This window comes from Alexandromys fortis, unplaced genomic scaffold (assembly GCF_014885135.2).
Source record: "Alexandromys fortis isolate MF-2015 unplaced genomic scaffold, M_Fortis_MF-2015_v1.1 scaffold_149, whole genome shotgun sequence".
In the NCBI taxonomy this organism is placed as follows: Eukaryota; Metazoa; Chordata; class Mammalia; order Rodentia; family Cricetidae; genus Alexandromys; species Alexandromys fortis.
Genome location: NW_026068025.1, coordinates 2,407,957 through 2,432,459, shown reverse-complemented (window position 1 = coordinate 2,432,459; position 24,503 = coordinate 2,407,957). Strand labels below are relative to the sequence as shown.

Here is a 24,503-nt window from a genome sequence, read left to right as displayed (position 1 = left end):
AACTGTATTAGCCCCCTCTGAGGCTGGCATCCCAGTGACTTAATCATCCTCCATTAAATGTCATTTCTTGAAGGTCCCACTACCTCCCAACTACACCATACAAAGGACCAGACTTTCTGCACATATGCCACTGAGAACCACATTTCATTAGCCAAAACACTGGGTCTTGGTAAGCAAAGCAGTTAATTTACCCGAAGTTGACATGGGCTGCTACATGTGAGACCCAGGATGAAGAAGCGCACTGCACTTTCCCTCTCTTCTCTGCTGGCCTGAACAACAGCACTCTCAGCCCCACCCCTCAACCTAAGGGCTAATCTCTGGGTAGCGGGGAGAGGATGAGTTCTGCTTGAGAGGGCGGCATAAACCCAATCCTTACCAGACTACTGAAGCCTTAGGTCTGCAGTCAGACTTCCCAGCTTCGGGTCACACCAAGGCACCTAGTTTACTATATAGTAAATATTTAGTAAGTTTTCTGTCGCCCAGGCTACACCTGAAATGGGGAACTATAACGCTGTGTACATGTGACTCAGGACAATGCCTGGCACGCAGTATATGTTCAATAAACACTGGGTGTTCTCTGTGTGTGTGCACGTGTTTGCAGGTGCAGCCCCCCTGCATGTGCATTCGGAGTCCCGAGGAGAAGGTGGGTGTCCTGCTCGCCCCCTCTCCCCTACTCTTTTGAGGCAGAGTCTCTTACCAAGACCGGAGCAGCATTTCAGCTGGGCTGGAGGGTGGGTGAGCTCCAGGGTCTGCTTGTCTCTCTCCATAGCACCCCCGGCCTCACACACCAAGTCCTGGAGCTGCACAGGCATGCAGCTTTTACAGGGGTTCCAGGGATCCAGACCCAGGTTCTCATCTCGCATAGCAAGCACTACCACCACTGAGCTCTCTGCCAAGTCTGGATTTTCTTTCTTCTGTGTGTGTGTGCATGCGTCAACACCCTAACCCTGTTGCTTTTGCATGCATATCCTCTGGCGATGAGATACATGGGCTTAGACAATAGAAAATCTTTCTGTTTAGTTTTTAGTTATTTAAGGTGGGCTTGGCTCTGGTACTGAGACTGGTCTTGAGCTCCTTGGCCTCCAGTGATTTTTCTGCCTCCATCCTTCGAGGTGTGGGGACCACAGGACACGCCACGGTGCCTGGCTTTACTTTCCTAAGACAGAAGCTCTTACATGCTAAATTAAGAAAATCTAGGCTTGCTGGGTACAGTGATGCTCACCCTTAATCCCAACACTTGTTTGTAAGAGGCAGGAGGATCTCTGTGAGTCTGAGGCTAGCCTGGTCTACAGAGCAAGTTCAAGCCAGCCAGGGCTACAAAGAGAACCCCTGTCTCAAAAAGACAGCAAAAATAGTCTTTAAGCTCCCCTGGTTGGCCTAGGGTGGTTGTGGCCCTTGGCTAGAAGAGGCATTTTTGTTTGATAAGCCTCAAGGATCCGTGTGGCCATCTGGACCCCAGGAGCCTGGGCATTCACGTGGGCATGCCTGCTCTTTGGAAATGAGAGGCTGAACTGGGTGCAGTGGCTCAGGCCTTTAATCCCAGCACTTGGGAGGCAGCAGCAGGCGGATCCCTGTGAGTTCCAGATCAACTTGATCTATGTAGTGAACTCCAGGACAGCGGGAGTTACATAGCGAGACCCTAAGGGTGGTGGGGTATGGGGGACAACAGCAACAACAAAAAAGCAAAAACAAAAACCAACTAAGTAAAAAAAGGCTACACAAGGTAGATGGCATATGCCTTTAATTCCAACACTGAGGAGACAGAGGCAAGTGGATCTCTGTGGGTTCAAGGGCAGCCTGGTCTACACGGAGAGTTCCAGGACAGCCAGGGCTAAATAAGGAGACCTTGGCTCATAAAACCAAAAGGAGCTGCTGGGGCCCTTGGCTCTCTGCAGCTGCTGCCTGCTGCACTCGGCTGCTTCTTTCCCTGCAGGTTGTGAATGTCACCGGGATTTCAGTCGGAACTGGCTTGGCCTCAGCTTGTGACACTTTGATGTCCCAGGTGAGAACCTCGTTGCTGCCTAGGGAACCGCACACTGGGATTTGGCAGCCCTTTATGTATGGACTGTACAGTTAGATTTACTAAATCATGTGACCAACAGCTAACTCAGCTGTTCTCAGGAGGCTTCATTTGTGACTTGTGCTAGGGGACAAGAAGGCTGCAGCTCAGGCTGATGGCAGAGCAGTGAGTGGGCTTTGCGAGGTGGCGACAAGGGGAGCACAGTGAGAAGCTAAACAGACAGGAACAGGACCTGGGTGGCACCAGGTTCCTTCAGGTGTTTTTTTTTTTTTTTTTTTTTTTTTTTTTTTTTTGTTTTTGTTGGGTTTTTTTTTGGGGGGGACAGGGTTTCTCTGTGGTTTTGGAGCCTGTCCTGGAACTAAAGGCGTGCGCCACCACCGCCCAGCTCATCTGAACCTCTTTTACTGCANTTTTTTTTTTTTTTTTTTTTGTTATTGTTGGGTTTTTGTTTGTTTGTTTGAGACTGGATTTCTCTGTGTAACAGCCCTGACTGTCCTGGAATTTCCTCTTGTAGGCCAAGCTGGCCTCGAACTCACAGAGATACGCTTGCCACTGCCTCCCGAGTACTGGGATTAAAGGCATGTGCCACCACTGCCCAACTCAGGTGATTTTTTTTTTATCCAACAGTTGAAAGCAGAGAAACTTATTAGCCTGACATATGAGGCTGGGACCTCTGTTTTGGGGGAAAACAGTCTTTTTGGTATCTTTTTGCTTCTTTAAAGTTTCAGTTTTCGTGTCATTTAGCAAAGGGACTCCAGTTTTTGGTTGGGTTTGGTCTGGTCCTGGGGCAGGTCAGTGGTTCCTATTGTGTTTGGCAGATAGTTCTGCTCCCCCAAATCTTCACAGGGGTCATGAGTTCCACTGTAAGCTTCTTAGAAGACCTGGTGGCACACGCCTTTAATACCAACAGTCGGGAGGCAGAGGCAGGCGGATCTCTGTGAGTTCAAGGCCAGCCTGGTCTACAAGAGCTAGTTCTAGGACAGGCTCCAAAACTACAGAGAAACCCTGTCTCAAAAAACCAAAAAAGAAAACAAAAGGGGAGTGCCTTTGCACTCCAGGTCCTCCCCCAGCACTGGGCTCCATCCCCAACACTGCCCTTTCAGTCACTGCTCCTCCCACTGGGCTTAGCCTTTGCTGGGTCTCCTTGGGGCTTCTTCAATAAAATCGTCAAGTGAACACAAAGCCACCCTTAACTTTTGGGTGACCTCAGTGCAGTGGGTGTTTTTACTTTCTCTGCACCCCTGTTCTGTGCCTGTCTCCTTCTCAAAGCTTCATTCTGCTCCTCCATGTTCCTTGTGAACAGCCCCAGTTCCCAGAGCAGGGGACAGTTGTCCTAGGGCACATACAAAGCCACATACAGTGGCGGTTGGCTGTCTGGGACCTGGCAGCTGTCCCCTGCATCTCCCCCATCACCTTCCTCCTGCCCGGTCCCTTGGGCAGTGCTGCCGGGAACATGGCTGTCAGAGCTGCTGGACCTGCTGGAAGTGGGAGGCCGAGGTCCCCACGTTCGCTGAAACATTGTTTTTCCAAGTCCTTTGGAGGCAGGAACCTGAGGCGCGTGGGGGTCATACTCCAAAGGGGCATCCTCATCTTGTTGCTCTGCTGCTTCCCCTGCTGGGCCATCTTCCTCAACACGGAGCACCTGCTCCTGCTCCTGAGGCAGGACCCGGAAGTTGCCAGGTGAGCACTGACTCAGAGTCCCTGGTCAGCAGGAAGTGGCCGACATTCTCAGCTCATTCGCTGGTCGTGAGCACTTGAAACCAGAAGCTGTGGCTGACCACAGAGTAACACACAGGGCCAAGGCCTCACACACTGGTGCACTGGGCGGTCTCGTTCATGTCCACACAGTTTTCTTCCATAGGGAGTTCAACACACAGCTGTCCTCACTGTTGTGTTTAGGGTTGGGTTTTATAAAATTTAACCGTCTAGTGGGTTGGCTGGGCTTAGTTCTTTCCAAAGATTTCTGCGTCACATTGTGCTCAACTTGTAACAAGTTTTCCTGCTAGGTCATCCCCCCCCCCCTCAACCTTCTCCCCATTGAAAAGTCTCTGCCGCCCCTCCCCCAACTTAATGACCCACTCTGCAGCCTTTGGACACTGCTTTGACCTGGTGTCTTCCCAACAAGTGTTTAGTTTTAATTTTTAGAAGATACCCCAGCTGGACCCGAAGGTAGGGTGACCAGAAACCACTTCACTGTTGCCTGAAAACTGTCTTCTTGTTCCAGGCTAGCCCAGGTTTACGTGATGATTTTCATCCCTGCTCTTCCTGTAAGTTTCACAGCTGCTGTGCTTCTTTATTAGTGTGTAATCATAGAAGTACTAATAACAATAATATTAAGTGATGAGTTCCACGGGGACATTTCCATACATGTGCACAATGTACTTTGATCATACTCATTTTCCTTTTCCCTTCTTCTACCTTGTCCTGGTTCCCGTGATCCTTTTAGCACCCCCTGTTCTAAACCCCCCCCCCCGTCTCAAGTCACATATGAGAGAACGTATGTAATAACTGTTCCAACTGCCTTCCTTTGAAGAGGGAGTGAAGTGTCCTGCTGATGCCATCAAAAAGTAGCCATGGAACTCCTGGACAGAGCAGCGCCATCTGTGACCTGCATTCAGAAGGCTGAGGTGGACGGATAGAACATTTTGAGCCAGCCTGAGCTACATAGAAGACAGTTTTTAAAAAGAGGACCCATGGCATAAGGACTCAGCAACAGCACTGTGACAAATAAGAGGGATTGGAAGGTGTGAGAAACCACACCCTGAGCTGCTTTATAGCTCCCCAACACCTGAGTAGCCCTGACCCAGCCGGGGCTCCTCATCATGGCATATGTGTGGACAATCCTGGGCAGCCTGGCGCTCAGATCCCTGTACCTGGTATCCCTGAGGATCATGCTCACACTAGGGCACTGGGACTGAGCTTCCCGTCTTCTGGGGGCCCAGCCTGGTTTCATAGCTGCAGCTGGGAGGATACTTGCCAAAGATGGCTACAGGCCGTTGCTTCTGCCTCACCCCTTCTTCAGGCAGTCAAGGCTGGGGCAGTTGCTTCAGCCACTTAGAATCCACTCCTCTCTGCTCTTCAGAAGTGAATCTTTCAGTCACTCATTCCGGTATTTGTTTAGGGTAAATCTGGTGTTCTGGATTTTGACGTCTAAGAATCAGAAAGAGAATATTCTAAACAAACAAACAAACAAACAAACAAACAAAAAACAGAGTAGGGCTGGAGAGATGGCTCAGTGTGCTTTTTCAGAGGTCCTAAGTTCAATTCCCAGCAACCACATGGTGGCTCACAATTATCTGTAATGAGGTCTGGTGCCCTCTTCTGGCCTGCAGGCGCACGTGCAGACAGAACACTGTATGCATAACAAGTAAATAAATCTTAACCCACTGCCCCCCCCCCCAGACAGCAATGGCATAGAAGACCCAGAAATAATCCCGTGCAAAGCCTTTCAGTCCTTGTCAAGGGTGTCAGAACCCACACTGGAGGAAGGGTGGCCTCTCTGGTGAGTGGTCTGAGAAAGGCAACTGTCCACGTGTAGAGGAATCAAACGGATCCATATCTCACCCAGCACTGAAATCAGTTCGGGAACTGAGTGCAGGAGGAAGACACTGCGAGCCAGCACAGGCAAGGGCTCTCTAAAAAGGCGGACAACAGCAAAGGAAAGAATCCCAAGGCTTAACAATCGGGGCAACATGGAATTCAAAAGCCTCCAAACAGCAGCAGAAATGTCATCAGAGGCAGCGCACAGACGGGGAGCAAGTCCTTGCCAATCGCACATCCCACGTGAGATTAATGTTTAGAATATACAAAGAACACCAACATTCAAATATCTCCCACATCAAAATGGACTAATGGACTGAATAAAAGAAGAAATAAAAGTAGTCAATATTTTTAGCTATCAGAGAAATACAAATTGAAACTCCCTTGGCATTTCGTGTGAGCCCAGCGAGACTAGATCTCATCAGGAAAACAATGACAACAAATGCTGGTGAGGATGTGGGAGCATAAATTGGCCTGGTTGCCATGGAGATCAATAGGGAAGCTCCTCCAAAGCTAAAACTGTATTTACTCCAAGATCCCACTGTACCACTGTGGCTGTATAACTGAAGGACACCAGCATGCAACAGGCATGCTTGTATATCTTTATTTCATTTCTGCCAAGATATGAAACTAGCCTGAATTTCCATCAGCAGATGAGTGGATAAAAAGGTATACATGTACACAGTGGAATTTCATTTAGCTATGAAGAAAAATGAAATTATAGGACAGAGGAGATGAGTGCTTGCTGCTAATCCTGATCTGAGTGCAATCCCCAGAGACCCACAGGGTGGAAGAGAACCAGCTCCTGCCAGGTGTTCTCGGATCTCTACCCGTGTGCTCTGGCACAAGCATGCACACACACACACACACACACACACACACACACAAATAAGACAGATAAATATAAAAAGGAAATGAAAATGAATAGAACTGGAGACCATTTATTAAGTGAAGTAAGCCACCAGACTCAGAGAAACAAATATCACATCTTTTCTCTCTTTTGCAGGATGTAGATTTACAGTTGTGTCTGTGTGTGTATATATATGTGTATATATGCGTGTGTGTGTGAGAGACACAGAGGTAGAAAGGGCACCATGAGAGGGAGGAGGGCAAATGGAGGTGGAATGCATACCAACAAGACAGAAGGTAAAGTTGTGGGAGGAAGGGGAGCAGGGCTGGGAGGATAGTGACAGATGATGGAGTAAGAACGAAGTGCATTGATATGTATCGGGAATGCCAAGTGAAGCCCATTCTCTTTTTGGACAGCATACAGGCCAAAATTTTGATAAAAAAAATTCAGAACTTGACATGTGTGAAAATATTGTAATGAATTCCATTGTTGTGTAAAACATTCAAAAGAAACTGAGCTGGGGCATAACCTTGTGGCAGACATTTTGCCGACTGCAAAGTCCTGGGTTTGATCCACAGAAATGTCAGAACAACAGCAAAACCAGAAGGAAAGTAAGCTCTCCTGTTTTCTGTTTCATCTTCTAGGCGGCGTTCCTATTCCAGTTGCAGACACGGTATTTACAGAGTCAGGTATTCTTTTGTATTTTTACTGCACACTACTGTGGAAAATTTGGAGTCAATGTTCTAAAGGGATTTTCTGCAGTAATTTGCACCTCGTTTCTCTTTACTCATTTCTGATACATTCACGTACTTGGGCAGCATGAGCCCTTGGGGTTTCACGTACTGAGAAGATGGCCGCCTTGTGGACTCATCTGTTTTGATTCCTCTTAGTGTTTCCTCGGTCCCTCTGCGGGCTTCACTCCTAACCCCTACTCTTGCGGCTGACTGGTGGCTTTGCATCTGACCTGGGGACCTGGCCCCAGTTTTGATACTGACTGGGAGGATCTAGGGTTTCTACAGCGACACTTGGAAGTGTGGTTAGAACACTGTGTGCTGCACCCAGGGCAGAAGGGAAACGGAAGGAGGAGAGAGCCAGAAGTGGGTGGGCAGAAACTGGTTCCCACTTTAGTTAGTGGCCTGTCCCTTGCTACCTCCATACAGCTTACTAGCCTTTAACTATAAAGGCCTCTTCCCTAAGCCAGAGGACGCTGCTCTGCTTGGACAGCCATCAATTCTGTTTGATTGCTGGGAGACGTTTAACGTGAAGAAAGGGTTTATTTGAGGACAGAAGCATAGATGGCATAAACAATAGGAATGTGCGTTGTCAGGCACGGTGCTTTCACGTCTTTAATTCCAACACTAGGTGTGCTCTGTGAGTTCGAGGCCAGCCTGGTCTTCATACAGAGTAGCCTAGAGGGACGGACATTTCCCCCCACACTTGGTTTGAAGCAAGTATTTCTGGGGGCTGTGCATGTGAGATTCTTGAGCACAGGTCTGGGCCCCAACCTCCCAAAGCCTGTGTGTTCTTCCCGAAACCACACTGCTTTCCTTGTTGCTGTGAAGAAACTGGATGGGTTTTTGCAAACAGCAACCACAGGCTTCATCAAGGGAGGGGACTCATTTGACTGTTGCCATTCCTGGCTTTTCTACTAGCCTTGTATGACTTCACTGCCACCTTTTAACTATGAGTTCGCTTGACAGCCTAGCCAACTCGCTTTTGAAAATAGTAATGTTTTCCTATTTGTGTGAGAATTTTAGGGCATCATTATGCCCCAAATTATCGTTGGGGTCGCAGCAAATGTTGTCAACGTGGGAATGAACGCCTTCTTGCTGTTCGCCTTGGACCTCGGAGTGGTGTGAGTGAACCCATTCATTCAACAAAGACTGCCGCATGTCCTAGGGCTGGGGATGGGCCAGTGAAGCGGGGAATGTGGACAGGTAAGCAGGCACCTAGCAGTCTGGGCTCCGGTGCTCTGCATGACAGGCAGGCTGGTGAGAGCTCACCCTTGGGCCCACAGGGCAGCAGCTAGCTCGCGTTGCTGGGATAGCAGGGAGCCTTGGACAGGATCTGGAGGCTTCTGTGGTTGGAGCGGTATTAGTCCAGCCAGCAAGCTGCTGCCACCTGGAGGCTGAGGTGGGCGACAGGCAGAGGCCAGAAGGGCTTCTCTCAGGGCCTCTGAATTTTAAGTGGCTGAGCCAAATTCCTTCTTGAAGCTTGAAGCGATGAGGGCCCCATAAAGAAATAAAGAAGTTAAGGGTACTCCAATAGTGTCCCCCTGGCCCCACCTCACACCAGAGGATGCTCTACCGCCCTAGTCCAGAGCTAACCTGCATATGTGGCAAGAGAGTCACCCCAGCAAATGGAGACTGAGCTCCACAATTCGGGCATGCTTCAGGGCACTATGTTCTTTGGCTAGTGGGTCATGACTGTTACCCATATATATATGTAACAACAATTAAAGAAAAAGAGACCATAAATTTGAAAGAGATCAGGGAGTGGGTGGAGGAAGGCAAGGTAAGGGTAGGAAACTATATATTATATATAAAAGAAGTTAATATGTTAGGAATTAAAGAGAAAAAATAAAAGAGTATAAAATATGAGTTATGTCAACTGCTGAATATCTTCGCTGTGATTGATTCGTGGTTTCCATTCACATGTTAATGTGGGCTTTGAATATCAAAGAAACCATGGCAGCCCTCACTAAAGAGGGCTGGGCAGGTATGCAGTTCAGGGGGAAGAGCTTGCCTAGCATGTACAAGACCTGGTTCCCATGCTTTCTCCCTCATGTAAGAGAAGGAGGTTGTATCAGTCAGTTTCCTGGAAGAAGGAGGAGGACGGGAGGAGGAGGGGAGGAGTAGGAAGAAGAAAAAAAAGGAGAGGGAGGGAAAGAGAGAACAGGTACATACTAATGAAAGAGGACTTCCGGAATGGACTTATATGGTAAGAGCTGGGAGTCTAACAATGGCCATTTACACATTGAAGAGGCAAGAAGTTAGAGGCCTCAGCTGTCCCAAGCTGGCACTGAAGGCCTGGAAGCTCCTGTAGAGTCTGTGGTAGCGCGCCCAGGTTGAAAGTCAGAGGAAGCCTGTCATAGTGGGGGTTTCTGTGGCTGAGATGAAACACCGTGACCAAAGCAGCCTGGAGAGAAAGGGCTTCTTTTGCTTACGCCTTGACATCACGTCACGGAGGAAAGTCAGAGTCAGAGCTATGCAGAGGCTGCAGAGAGCACTGCTTATGGTTGGTTCAGCCTGCTGTCTTATACCACCCGGTATGTGGCCACTTGCCCAGGGGTGGCACTGTCCACAGTGAGCTGGCCCCTCAGACACCAGCCACTAATCAAGGCCACTTCCCACAGATTGTTTACAGGACAGTCTTGGGGGCATTTTCTCGCCAAAGAGTCCCTCTTCTCAGATGTGTCTCCGTGTTAAGTTGACAAAAGTCAATGTCAGTGGGTGGTAACGACCAATAAACACTTTCACCTCAAAGGAAAGGGGCTTGCAGATGCTGGAATGTTCCTTCCCCTGACTTCTTTGTTCTGGATCACCAGCTTGCTGGGTGGTGTGGCCCACATTTGGGGTGGGCCTCCCCTCAGTTCCTGCCTCCTATGTTCATCTCTAGGCATGCCCCACAGACAGATAGAAGTGTTTTTTAAAAAACTATTTTTAGACATCTCTTAATACAGCTAAGTTGACAACCAACGACAACTGTCATCCAGGCATTGATCAGAGCATAGAGAGGGCCCATCAGGGAAGGGGAGGACCAGTGGCCCAGGATCCCCTGTGAAGGGTACCTGAGAGGCAGAGTCTTAGACTTTTCCTAAAGAGATATGCCCAGGATGGTTGGAAAAGGAGGAGCGAATACAGGGGTGGGTTAATAACGACCAAGTGTGGAGCGCAGACCAGAGCATGAGAAGGGAAAGTAATCAAGACGGCTGAGAACAGCACTGCGCAGGCCCAGCATGTGCATGGGGTGGGGGACGGCTCCCACTGATGATGCCCAGTGCTCTGTTGACAGAAAACAAACCCCCTCTAATCCTGTGCAATAAAACCATGGCTCGCATGAGCCCTTGAGTAGAGGAGCTAGATGGCTCGGCCTGTTTGAACTAGTCGCCATCTAAGAAATGCTTAGTTGGGGTTGGTTAAGGTTGGTGCCTTGTGGGATGGCAATACAGCTCAAGCCCTTTGGTGTCCATCTCCGTCTCCGTGGAGTCAAACAAGCACATCACACATGGGTTCAGCCACCACACAAAGGAAGCCGGCACAGACACTGCAAGCTCGCTGCCAGCCAAAGCTTGTCAGAGGCAGACTGTGGGCTTGTATTTGGAAGGACACACTTGAGCTAACCCTCACCTTTTCTCCTGCAGAGGGTCAGCCTGGGCCAACACCACCTCCCAGTTTTTCCTGTCTGCCCTGCTTTTCCTCTACGTGTGGTGGAAGAGGATCCACGTTCACACCTGGGGAGGTATGTGACCCTGCTCAATGGAGGTTCCCAGGCATAGCTCTGACTTTTGAATTTCTTTCCCTCGTAGAAGTTGGTCTTTTATTTTTATCTTCTAGGAAATCTCAAAACATAGAATACATTTGTTACTGAAAATGCAGAAGTTACTAGGGACAGTGTGACTTTGTGTTTGTGTGGTTACCAAAATAACCTTTTGTTTATAGAACATGGTGGTAGATACTCGATTTTAAGGTGCATTTTAAATATAAAAATATTATATTTTTAATATTTAATGAATTAAAACTACTAACATGAGATCCTGTTTCTGGAAAAGCATGCTATTTAACTGAAGGGCAGTTAGATTAGTGTCGTATCAACTTAAGAGAACAGACTGTTCTCTGACCAGCCAGGACCACTCACAGCTAACTGAGGAACCCAGAACCCTTGAGTAGACACCCACAGGCTTAACTGATTGTTTGGCTTTCACAGCTGACACAGGTAAGCCAAAGTTGAGAGAAGGCCTCAGTATTGCTCTTCAGCCTCTGCAGCTGAACATAAGGACCCCTTCCTCTTGCCTGGTCACAGATCCTAATCAGTTCTGACTGTTTTCCAAGTCAAAATGATCTTTTTTTTTTTTTAAAAAACAGCTTCACTGAAAGTGTAATTTATATACTGTAAAATTGACTCATTTGGCATTATTTTCAGTGGTGTATAGAGTTATGCTCATTAATACAGCCTAGTTTTAAAACATTTCCATAACAGAGCTGATTCCTCTTGACAGTTTGAAGTTCATTTTTGCCCACCCTCAGTCCGAGTAGCTGTCAATCTGCTCTTAGTCTCTAGGTTGGCCTTTTCTGCATGATTTTAGATGTTTTCTCATCGATTTCTATGAGTTATCTGGTTATGGCACAGATCAGTAACTGCCAACAATTAAACACTGTGCCCTTAATAAATATATTAGTTACTTTCTCAGTGACATGATGAAATACTTGACAAGAAGCAACTTATTGTAGGAGGAATTGGCTTTAGCCAATAATTGAGAGGAGACAGTCTATCATGGTGGGGAGGTGATGGCAGCAGTGAGAGGCGGCTGGTCACATCGCATGTACATGTGTGGGAGTGTGAGGCGGCTGGTCACGTTGCATGTGCATGTGCAGCTATGTGAGGCGGCTGGTCACATTGCATGTGCAGCTATGTGAGGCGGCTGGTCACATTGCATGTGCAGCTATGTGAGGTGGCTGGTCACATTGCATGTGCAGTCAGGATGCGGAAAGAGATAAATGTGGTGCTTCACTGGACAGGCACATTCTGTCTTTGTGACTAGGATGTGATCTGTAGGAAGCAGAGAGCATTTGAGCACCTGGTTCCCCAGTACCTTTCCATCCAACGGCTCCAACCCCCAGTGATGATTCTCCACTGAACCAGTTATTGCACTGAGTCTCAAACGCTCTTAGGCTCTTGTTGTGCATATTTGTGCCAACTATGATGCATTCAGAAATAAGTTGAAGGAAAAAGGGACCAGGTAAGCCTAGGTGAGCTGTTAAAGGATTACGTAAGTGGCGTGAATAATTAGAATCCCAGAGTAGGTGTTTCAGAATTAGTGCCCAAAGGAAAATTATGCAAACCACACTCCTCACCATAGTGTATCCAGCTGCCAGTTCTTACCTCTGTCCTGTATGACACACCTTGGTTTCCTCTCTCCTGAGCCTTATATGGTGTGTGTGTGTGTGCGCGTGCGTGCGCGTGTATGTGTGTGTGTGTGTGTGTGTGTGTGTGTGTGCATACGCTATGAATACATGTGCAGAGGCCAGAGAAGGACGTTAGGGGTCCTGCTCCACCACTCTTTGAGGCAGGGTCTGTCATTGTACCTGCAGCCAGGTGGGCGGCTAGCCAGACCCACAGCCTTCCCACTCTGCCTCTCACAGCACAATGTCACAGCTATGTGCAGCCACACCTGTCTAGCTGGGGACTCAAGCTCAGGTCCTTGTGCTTGCACACCAGGCGCACTTACATATCAAGCCTCCTCCCCATCTCCTAATGATAATTCCAATGCCTTGTATCGTATTTAGCTTCTGATTCATTGCTTTTTAATTTCAACAATTATGTTTTAATTTTTAACATTTGTTTGGTTCTTTTGTATATATGCCCATCTTTATTATAAAAGTTCTTGACTTTGAGTATTGTTTTAGATTTTTATTTTTTATAATTTATTTTATTTTACATACGTTGGTGTTCTGCCTGCGTGTATGACTGTGTAAGAGTGTCAGATCTTGGAGTCATAGACAGTTGTGAGCAGCTATGTGTGTGTGTGTTTGTCTGTCTTTCTTTCTCTGTGTGTGTGTCTGTCTCTCTTGCTCTGTGTGTGTGTCTGTCTCTCTCCCTCTCTGTGTATAAAATCTCTCTACTTTCCTGACTTTTAGGATTTTTACTGAGAAGTCCAATGTTATTCTGTTAGGATTGCCTTTGCAAGGTGACTTTTTTTTCTTACAGACTTTAAGATTTCTTTATTTTGTAGTCTTAGCAATTCCACTGTAAAGTGTGGAAGGGTTCTTCTCAGGTATGTTCGTTTGGAGTTCTAAATGTATCTTGTTCTTGAATGGCTGCCTCTTTGCTTACATTTAGGACATCTTCTACTGTAACTTTATTGAATATTTATTGTGCCTTTTTTTTCTGTGTTTCATGTGTTTGTATGTGGTGTGTGTGTGTGTGTGTGTGTGTGTGTGTGTGTGTGTGCATGTATTTGTACTCAGATGTGCTTGGGCACAGTGTGTAAGTGTTTGTGAAGCTCAAGGTTGACGCTGAGAATTTTATTCCATCTTTCAACCACTTGGAGAGAAAAGGGTTTTTTCAGCTTATGCTTTGACATCATAGTTCATCATTAAGGAAGTCAGGACAGGAACTCAAACAGGGCAGGGACCTGGAGGCAGGAGCAGATGCAGAGGCCATAGAGGAATGCTGCTTACTGACTTGTCCTTTATAGCTTGTTCAGCCTGCTTTCTTACAGAACCCAGGACCACTGACCCAGGGATGGCACCACCCGTTATGGGCCGGGCCTTCCTCCATCTATCACTGATTAAGAAAATGCCTACTTACAACCAGAGCTTCTGGAGGTTTTTTTTTTTTTTTTTTTTTTTTTTTTTTTTTTTTTTTTTTTTTTTTGGTTTTTCGAGACAGGGTTTCTCTGTGGTTTTGGAGCCTGTCCTGGAACTAGCTCTTGTAGACCTGGCTGGTCTCAAACTCACAGAGATCCGCCTGCCTCTGCCTCCCGAGTGCTGGGATTAAAGGCGTGCGCCACCACCGCCCGGCCTGGAGGTATTTTCTTAACTGAGGTTCCCTCCTCTGAGATGACTAGCTTGTGCCAAGATGACAATGGGCCGTGGTGTAATGCTGGTGTGAACAGGGACATACAAACTGTTCTTCTGCACCCGTTATTCTTCTGAGTCCCATTGAACTTTTGGTTCTATACCCAGAGGCAAAATGGCTGAATCATGCAGTTATTCCAGCCTTGGTTTCGAGAGGAGTCTACCTTTTTTATGTTCTTAGTAACAGTATACATGGCTTTCCATATTTGTTAGTTTCTACTTTGTTGTGGGTGAAGGGTGCTGTTGATAGCCTAATGGTTAGTGCCAGCTGATCTCTCACTGTGGGTGTTTGCTTATGTATTTGGTTTTGAAAACAGCTTCTCACATCTGCCAGTTTAGTTCCTTCCTTCTCAAGCTGCGGTCTTCTCTGACACCCTTGTATCCTGCTGGGGAACAGGCACCCCTGTCTCCGGCTCTGTGTGATGGCCGTTGTACAGCACATGTCTGCTTTCTCACCTGTTTTCCAGGTTGGACGAGGGAGTGTTTCCAGGAGTGGAGTTCCTACACCCGCCTGGCCATCCCCAGTATGTTCATGGTGTGCATCGAGTGGTGGACCTTCGAGATTGGGACCTTCCTTGCAGGTCTATCCACACCCAGGGGAACCTGCACACAGCCTGGGCAGTCCCAGTCCACACCCAGGGGAAGCCTGCACACAGCCTGGGCGGTCTCAATCCACACCCAGGGGAACCTGCTCACAGCTTGGGAAGTTACAATCCAGAATTTCTCAGAAATGAAAGCTCTGCTCCTAGTCTCTGGCATTTTGTAGGGTACGTGTCGGGGCTCGCGCTGCAGGCATGAGCCCTGAGCCAGCTGTAAGCACATGCAGTGGCCTGGCTTTCCCTCTGCTCCGTCCCCCTGTGTTTTGTGAACAAGAAAGGGGTGGCTCATGGAACGGGAGGACAAACTCCCCCACTCAGGTGTCCTGATCATCTGATCACCTTGCTGACTTTGACAGGCTTCCTTCCAGCTGAGCGTGGCTCTGTGTTAGCTATGATCTGCGCTTCTGCTGGAGCTATAATTATTTTGGTCTTATTTCTGGTAATGTTTATAGTTCAGACAGTAGCAGTGACGTTCTGTGGATGCTGCTTGCTTCAGTTGTCCCCAAAGCTGGTCATGCTGTCCTGCCTCCTTTCTCCCAGTGTGACTCCTGACACCTGCATCCCCAGGAGCATCATCCTACATCCCCAGGGTGTCTTCTGTGATGGAGCCGGGGTTTGTAGAGTGACCACATCAGTCTTCATGCCTGAGGTCTTGGCAGCTTGCCAAGAAGAGATGGCTAAGATTTTTGTATCTGGGTTATTCTTCTTAACTGGCTGGACTTCTCTGAAATGAAAGTATAGGACAGAAACTGGGGACACAGTACAGTTGCATCCTTGTAACACACATACACCTATGTATATATGTATAAAAATATATGTGTTCTAGTTTCATAAAGAAAATGGTTCCTCCGGTCTACTATTTGACTTGTATTATCTGCTGTTTCAGGCCTTGTTAATGTGACGGAACTGGGGGCCCAGGCTGTCATCTATGAACTGGCTTCTGTTGCCTACATGGTAAGAACATGGGTGACACTTTGCACTGTCCTTGCATTTAACAGATGTGGGTCGGTGGGAGGGAGGGAGGGAGGGAGGGAGGGAGGGAGGGAGGGTGTTCTCTTAGGCCATCCTGGCAAAGGGTTTATTAGCCATTTTGCATATATTTAAAAAAATTGTAATGGTGAGGGCAGAATGTAGGGCAGTTGAGAGTATTTATCATACTGGAAGCTCTGGACTCAATTGCCAGTGTCACACGCACAAACCCACACCCGTAATCACAGGGAGATAAGGAGTTCAAGGTCATCTTCTGCTACATAGTTGAGACCTCATCTCAACAAGTAAATAAACACAAAAAAATGAAAAAAAAAGTTGGTTGGTCATCTTGGAATACAACAGAAGACTGTTGAAGAGCAGACCCAGTGAACAGAAGGTAGGAATAGAAGGAATCTCAACCACAAGCCAGGAGGAAGCAAGTGCAGAGGTCGCGGTCGCGGCCAAGAGACGTGTGCAGAGGAAGCCAGGAATGGAGGAGGGGACGGTGGTGGTGCTAAGGCAGGTCCCTCTGGAATGGCTGTAGGAAGGGAAAAGGAGAGGCAGCTAAGGGGACGGGCTGCCTGAATTTCGGGGGTATGTGGTGGGTATGTGGAGGGAGGAGGATGGAGTTGTATGGCCAACAGTAGGCCTGCTGATCGTCTGTCGTGTTTAGGTTTCTGTTTCCCCACCTGTTATGTCACAGACTCCCAATTTTTTGTTACTGTTATTATTTATTGTTGTTTTTCTTATTTTGAAGAAGGGTCTTTCCATGTTCCCAGGCTGTCTTGAATTCTTGAATTTAAGTGATCCTCCTGCCTCAGCATCCCGAGTAGCTGGGACTACAGGCATGTGTCATCATGTGACTTTTACTTTTCATTGTGGTAAACATAGCTAACTGAACTCCCCTCCTTTGCCACTTACAGTCTGCAGTTTACTGACATTGGTGGCACTCAATGTTACACGGCCGTTCCCAGAACCTGTCATCTTGTCAAAGGAAGTCTGTATCCATCACATCCTCCCATCTCCCATCCCATCTCTGGCTCCTGTGGCCATCATCCACTACCTGTTTCTGTCACACACACACACACACACACACACACACTCACACACACACGGAGACTCAGGAATTCTTTATGGTTCTCACGGTAAACAAGACCTCCAGGAGGTTTTGTTATGGATGGATCTGGGGCCCTTGCTTCTCAGCAAAAACCCAGGAGAGAGATGTGGGAGTCTCATCTCCTAAGAGCTTTCAAAGGGAACTAGCAGGAGCTGAGCCCAGGCAGGGTCCGGCATCCTGGATTTGCATGCTTTTGGGAGGCCCTACAAACATCAAGACTTCTGGGGCCTGCAAATCCAAGGAAAGATCTTGCAGTGAGCACTTTAAACATTGACATGTAGGTAGCCTCCAACTCACAGAGATCCACCTGCCTCTGCCTCCCACGTGATGGGATTAAAGGCGTGTCCACCACACTCGGCCCATAGCTTTCCCCTTTTGTACAGTTCAGGGCACCAGACTAAGGGCTTGTGCCACCCATAGTGGGTAGATCTTCTCACTTTGATCTCATCAAGACAGTCCCCTGCAGGCATGCTCAGAGTCTGGTTTCCCAGGTGGTTCTAGATCCCATCAGGTTGACAGCTGTACTTTGTCTGTCCCACCATCAGCAACATTATGGAGTTCAGCTCCACCAACCTTCACCGAGTCCCGCAGGAAGAGTTCTCGGTGCTTTTCATGTTGGTGGTTCAGTCTTTAGAAACTGTTTATCTACTGTATCTAGATAAATAGACCTAAATCTGATCTTGTAGACTGTATTTTAAACTAAGTTATGATAATGTTTGTGTCTTTGCCAATAAAGGAAGCCCCACCCCCTGACAAATCCAGCTGTGCTCTGGCTTGCTTGGATTAAGGCTCTATGGGGGCAGGTGTGAGCCACACTGCTCACTAGTGACGAAATTGGGTTTCAAGGCAGTTGAGCCGATTGTTCTTAGTCACACAGCTTGGATGCAGCAAGAACCCTCTCTAGATGCTAGATTGTAAAGCTGTCTGGAGTCTCCATGTGGTTGGACCCTACTGCATTAGCATCAGGTTTCCTTTTTTGTTTTTTTTTTTTTTAATTTTTATTTAACTGGGACTTCTGATTGCTAATTCCCAGGTGCCCTTTGGCTTTGGTGTGGCTGCCAGTGTCCGAGTGGGCAACGCTCTGGGGGCAGGGAATGCTGAGCAAGCCCGGCGTTCCTGCACCACTGTTCTCCTGTGTGCTGGTGAGCTGTCTCTGTGGTGCCGGTGCTGAACTGGGTGCAGTGTCTGTGCTTCTACAGCATGGTACCTGAGGTGGATAAACTTGCTAAGAACGAAGTTCATTTCTCACAGAATTTGGGGCCGATCAAGTCCTAGATCTAGGTACCACCAGGTCTGGTTATCTAGTGAAGTCAGCCCTCAGCTTCCAGGGTCTGCTCCCCACCCCACCCCCACCCGCCCACTCCGCCGCCCCAGTCAGGCGCTTTTAGAAAACACCTATCCCGCGCCTAGCAGCATGGCCCTCATGACTCAGTTAAATTTCCCGGTAAATTTCCCATGCAAATCTCCCATGAGAAACTTTGTCACGTTCTGGAAAACTGTTCTTTCTCATGACTCCTTTTGTGTTTCCCAGGTGTCTGTGCGCTCCTGGTGGGAATTCTGCTTGCAGCCTTGAAGGACGTGGTTGCCTACGTATTCACCAACGACAAGTAGGTCGTCGTCTGTGCTTTCTTCCCAGCCTCCTCTGGTTAGGAGGGGGCGTTGCCCTTGGCTTCCCAGGAAAGCTTGTAGCACAGCCAAGGAGAGGTAGGCGAGGAGGAGAAACAGGCTTGAATGATGCAAGCCTGTGCGATTCCACCCCGCTCCTGCCGTTCCCACGCCATTCTTCAGACCTGAGTGGAGTTTTGCTCTGAGAAACACAAGAAAGCCTGTGGGTTAGTCTCAACCCCAGAGGCGCCTTAAGGGGCAGCGCTCTGTGGTGGCCAGCCCCTCCTTTGAGGCTGTGTTTGCAAAAGTCACGGACTCAGTCTTACACTTTTATTGTGTTTTCTGTAACAGGAATTACAGAATGATTTATGTTTAAGAAATCATCTATCGAATAAAATAGACAATTATCAACCTGGTCTGTTGGAACAGACCTGTAATTGCAGCTATTCAGGAAGCAGGGACAGGTAGATTGCAAGTTCAAGGCCAGTTTTGCACAACTTAGTGTGACTCTGTCTCAAAATAAATAATTTTTTAAAAGAAGAAAAACTCTATAGTGTCAGAACTTCTATATATTAGTAAAATTTAATGACTATGGTTTTATCATATACTTAAAATCTAATGTTTGCCCTGGATTGTTAGACTTGTGATTTAAAAAAATAGTGTGTGCACATGCCCATGAACACAAGCTCTTGAATGTGTGTGCCACAGTAGTGTGGGGAGGCCAGGGGGCAACTTATGGGAGTTGATTCTCCTTTCACCATGTGAATCCTGGGGCTGGAGCGCAGGTCATCAGCTTAGTTGAAAGCACCTTTATCCACAGAGCCATCTCACAGAGAGTGTCTAAGTCACTGACTGCTGTCTTCCTCCCGAACAGGGACATCATTTCCCTTGTGAGCCAAGTGATGCCCATTTTTGCTCCCTTTCACCTGTTTGATGCACTTGCAGTAAGTATGCAGCGGTTTCACTCTGATATCTGAAAATCGCATGTCTGTGACTTAATGTTTGCATGTCTGCCAAGGGTCCTTGCCTGGCTCCCATCTAACGGAATGCCAGCCATGACATGGTGACTGCTGGATCCGTCCAGGCAGGCGGGGTCGTGGTGAGCTAACTCTGACCTCTAGGTCTCTCCCTGGGCTGGTCTTCTGTGGACCTGTGGCTGCTTAAAGACCCTTTGGCCACATTCCAGAACCATCCCTGGAGGCTTATTCTTAGCACGAGCCGAGCCGTTATTCTTTGTGGCGTGACTTACAAGCGGCACTGACGCTTGGCTTTCCTTCCTTTGGGGTTTCCTCCACTTCCTCCACATCGCTCTGGAGGTGGGTGCCCATGGGTGGGCACAGCAGTGGTTCTGTCTGTCGCTGTGACAGAATCCACGACCAAAAGCAACTTGGGGAGGACAGGGTTTATTTGATTTACTCATCAGGATCCAGCATTAAGGAAGCTAGGCAGGAACTCAAGCAGAGATTGTGGAGGAAGGCTGCTTATTGCCTTGGTCCTCTCGACCCTGCTGCCCAGGGTTGGCACCGCCCGCAGTGGGCTGGTCCCTCGCACATCAATCATTAATCAAGACAACGCCCACAGATACGCCCACAGGCCAGTGTGATGGAAGAAACTCCTCTTCCTAGGTTCTCTCTCCTTAGGGACTCTAGTTTGTGTCGGTGGACAGTGCCCAGTACACGGCTTGACAGCTCTGGAACAGAAGCTGCTGCGCTCCTCAGCGGTTTTTAAAACAGGACGGTTTCCTCCATCTGTGACACCTGCTTTGGGCAGGGTGCTCTGTGGGGCAGCGGCACTGTACTCTGAACTTGATGTGATGAGCTGTGCCAGCCTGCAATGTTGCTGTCGGTTTCCTCCCTGCAGGGCACCTGTGGCGGGGTCCTGAGAGGGACAGGGAAGCAGAAGATAGGTGCGATCCTTAACGCCATCGGTTACTACGGGTTTGGTTTCCCTGTCGGAGTGTCTCTGATGTTTGCTGCTAAACTTGGGATAATAGGTATGCGTTTGATTCCTTAGCGAGTCACCAGATCTCACTGTTGTAGTCAAATCATTCGCTTGAGGTGTAAAGTGGCTGGCTGGAAAGCTGGTCTGTGGGAAGGGAGGCGTTCCTGCACGATGCCTGCTGCAGTGGCAGTGGGGACTGAACTATTGGTTCTCATGCTTTCGACGCTCCTAGTGTTTCTCCACTAAAGGGCACGATGGATCTGGGACTGCAATGTGCACGTGTGCATTTGACTTTAAGTCATGCCCAAAGAAGTGTTTGTGGAGGGGCTGTGAGGTGATTTAGTGGATGGAAGCACTAGCCATGTGCTCATGACCTCGTCCAGTCCCTGGAATCCACTGTGAAAGCAGAGAACTTATTCCTAAAAGGTTTCATCTGACATAGTACATGTACCCACACTGTCACACACACATCGTACACCCATATATTGTTACATACACACATAATCACACACACACCACTATTTATACATAATCATAAACACACAACCATAATACTCAATTACATATACACTTAATCACAAACACAATTATGTATATACAATCATACATAATTACATACACAAATAATAAATTAAAATGGAAAAGAATTGACTGTAGAATCTGTTTTATGGAATGTTTTTAACAAAAATGTCTGAAGATTTGACAAATGCTGTTTTGTTGGAAACAATTCTGTAATTTTTAGCCTTAGATGGACTGTGAAGGTGGGGATACTGTCTTCCTTGTGATCATCCTGATTAGGATATGCTAATCGAGCTGCTAGTCTTCTATGTTCTATTTATGTGACTGTGGAAACTCACTGTGGTTTCACTTTTTGTGTATTTTTATTCGTGTGCATGCTTGAGCCCATGGCCTGGCGTGAGCTAGCCGAGTGTTCTGCTACTGAGACACTCCCTTGTTAGAGCCTACTACGACTAATGTTGCTTATACACAATGCTTACTTCATAAATAAGTCCAAACTTTTTGTATGCCCCAATGCAAGATAAATAAGATTTATCTATTTTTGTAAGCATTTAATGGAATTCTTCCATGAAGCTGTGTAACCTGGGATTTTTAAAGAATTTTTTGCACCTGAGAGCAGTTGTTTCTGTTTGGACTTTTTCTTGTGTCAACAGGAATAAACTATGTAATTATTAGAAATGCTTTATTGAGGATCAAAACATGTAGAATTGTGCCAAGTAATTTAAAAGCTGTTTTGAGTATATATTCATGTTTTTATTTTCTATATATTTCTACATAATAAAGCATTTCTAATAATTACATAGTTTATTCCTGTTGACACAAGAAAAGGTCCAAACAGAAACTGAGCTGCTCTCAGCTTAAAGTAGCAATGAATTTTCTTTCCTATTAAAAGTAGTACAGTTGGGGTTGGAGAGATGGCTCAGTGGTTAAGAGCACTGGCTGTTCTTCCAAAGGTCCTGAGTTCAATTCCCAGCAACCACATGGTGGCTCACAACCATCTGTAATGAGGTCTGGTGCCCTCTTCTGGCCTGCAGGCATACACACAGACAGAATATTGTATACATAATAAATAAATAATTTAAAAAAAGTAGTGCAGTTGGATCTGGGATGCCTGTCACGCATGACGCCCTGGGCTACATCCTCAGAACTGGTTCTTAAAGTCTAGTTAGAGAACGGCATGACTGCCCTCATATGTGTGAAAATCACTCTTCCCACTCTTTGTCCAAGCAGCACATTTTTTACTATGAATCAAATTTTATTTCTCCCATTTCTTTGCAAAACTCAAAATGGCAGCTGGCAGAGGAGATGTGTTGCGTCTTCATTCCTCTGGGGGGCGCTTGATTGGTTCCTGTTTACAAAACACAGGGGAGGAGCATCCAACATATACACACCACTCACATGGTCCTGAATAAAGTCACATCTAAGGATGTACACCTCCACCCCAGCTACATCTCGGCTGTAGGGATTACCCCAGCCTCCGCCTAGTGTCTGCAGGAGTAAGTGTGAGAATCGATGTCAGCAAATGACTTGGGAGACGAAGTCCCAACTTGAAGTGTATTTCAACTCTGCACAGTGGGCTCTGCTTGGACTGTTGACTTTCAAGTGATTAAAAATAGTTTCTTCTGGAGAGATGGCTCTGGGGTTAAGAGCAGTTGCTGGTCTTACAGGGGACCCTGGTCTGTCTCCCAGCACCTATATGGCCACTCACAACCGGATCTAGCACCCTCTTCTATCTTCTCTGGGCACTGCACACACGTGATGCAGTTACATGCAGGCAAAACACTGATACACATAAAATAAAAATCTATAGTTGTTTCTCCTCATACATATTTTTTATGTAACTCTCTTGGAGTTTTAATATTTTTTAAGATTTATTTATTTAATATGTGTGTACCCGAGTGTATCTGTGTGCAGTGCCTGGGGATGCCAGAAGAGGGCGTCAAATCTCTTGAAATGGGAGTTACAGACAGTTGTGGGACTCAAACCTGTGTCCTCTGCAAGAGCAGGAAGTGTTCTTAACCCCCGAGCCATCCCTGCATCCCCAAACGCTCCATAGTTTTCATGTAAAGTTAGAGGAATGTCTTCCAAGCGAGCTCCTTCTTTCCTCCCTCTGGCTGTTTCCCTCTCTTTCCTCCTTCCTTCCCTCTTCTTCCTCTGCCTCCTCTTCCTTCTCCCCACTTTCACTCTGTACCCCAGACTGACTTGGAACTCACTATAAATCCTGGAAAAGCCTCAAACCTTTAACTTCCTGCTTCAGCCTCTTAAATGTTGGAATTGTCGGCATGAGCCGCCACGCCTGGCATCAAAGCAAGTTTTTGAAAATACCAGACCTCACACCCATCCATGCAGACACCAGTCTGAAACCCTTTCGTGAGTTCCAATTACCATGGACAAATAGTAACCCTTGGATATTCCTGTGGCTCACGTGTCCTCCATGCTCTTCCGTCTACCTTGTCACTTCCTACCTGGCCTCTCTGCTCACGAGGCTCCCGAGCTGGCCTCTTCCGGTAGCGTGCTCCTCCTGCCTCCGTTTGTACGGCTGGCCTGCAACCTCCCTAGGCTGGTTCAGGACTCTACCTCAGAAGACACCTGGCCACTCACTCAGACGGCACTGCGGGCCATCGCTAATGACCAGAGACTCACACACCTAGCACTCTATATTTCCGGTGTGTTTCTTTGCTCATCGTCTGTCCTTCAGTGACTCTAAAAGCTCGATGACAGACTGTGGTCTATCCAATTTTTTTTTTTTCGAGACAGGGTTTCTCTGTGGCTTTGGAGCCTGTCCTAGAACTAGCTCTGTAGACCAGGCTGGTCTCGAACTCACAGAGATCCGCCTGCCTCTGCCTCCCGAGTGCTGGGATTAAAGGCGTGCGCCACCATCGCCCGGCTTCCTTTTTTTTTTTTTTTAGAAGTTAATTTAACTGAATTTTTGCTCCACTGACTGGGAATTATCAGGGAAGAATTTTAATGATTACTGGGGCGGAACTGATGGCTCTGATGCTCATTTTGTGCCCACAGGCCTCTGGTCTGGACTGGTAGTCTGTGTTTTCTCCCAAGCTGTCTCCTATTTAATCTACATCAGGAGGACGAACTGGAATAGAGTTGCAGAGCAGGTAACAATCTCCGTGTTGTTTTAAAGTGCATCAACACTTGATCCCGTCGTTGGCAAGGCATCTTTTGGGGTGAAGTGATAAATAAAATCCCACCAGTTTCAAGACAAACAGTGCATCATGAACCACGTTGGTTACGTGGGGAGGCCAAAGGGAGACAGAAAGATGGTTTCTCCTAGATAGAGCTGACTGGTGTCTCCTGACCACAGGACTCAGCCCCAGAAAACTGAAATTGGCAACAGTATATTTTTGTTTTTCTATAAAATTGTGTTAGAAAATAGTTTCCTGTTTATGCCAATTAGCTCTTCTAAATGCTTCAATTAAAAACCTTTTTTTTTTGTCCATTCTTACAAAGTTAAATTTTTTTAAAAGGCTAAATATTTGTGATTTGTGGGACCTGTGGGCAGGGGTGGTGGCCCACATGAGTGTGAGCA

The 24,503-nt window shown here is 47.3% G+C and overlaps 1 protein-coding gene across 2 annotated transcripts in view; it reads left to right on the top strand.

The window, feature by feature from the left end:
* The window catches only part of LOC126514714 (multidrug and toxin extrusion protein 2), a 33,033-nt gene that overhangs the window by 5,106 nt on the left and 3,424 nt on the right, over nucleotides 1–24,503 (top strand). For both annotated transcript variants that reach the window (XM_050163808.1, XM_050163809.1), the window contains exons 3-15: nucleotides 1,934–2,002; nucleotides 3,552–3,700; nucleotides 4,245–4,287; nucleotides 7,055–7,099; nucleotides 8,168–8,265; nucleotides 10,774–10,871; nucleotides 14,677–14,790; nucleotides 15,695–15,762; nucleotides 17,928–18,036; nucleotides 18,426–18,501; nucleotides 19,374–19,443; nucleotides 20,360–20,492; nucleotides 23,978–24,072. In XM_050163808.1, the coding sequence (XP_050019765.1) occupies nucleotides 1,934–2,002; nucleotides 3,552–3,700; nucleotides 4,245–4,287; nucleotides 7,055–7,099; nucleotides 8,168–8,265; nucleotides 10,774–10,871; nucleotides 14,677–14,790; nucleotides 15,695–15,762; nucleotides 17,928–18,036; nucleotides 18,426–18,501; nucleotides 19,374–19,443; nucleotides 20,360–20,492; nucleotides 23,978–24,072 (1,167 nt within the window). The remainder of the gene's footprint in view (nucleotides 1–1,933; nucleotides 2,003–3,551; nucleotides 3,701–4,244; nucleotides 4,288–7,054; nucleotides 7,100–8,167; nucleotides 8,266–10,773; nucleotides 10,872–14,676; nucleotides 14,791–15,694; nucleotides 15,763–17,927; nucleotides 18,037–18,425; nucleotides 18,502–19,373; nucleotides 19,444–20,359; nucleotides 20,493–23,977; nucleotides 24,073–24,503) is intronic.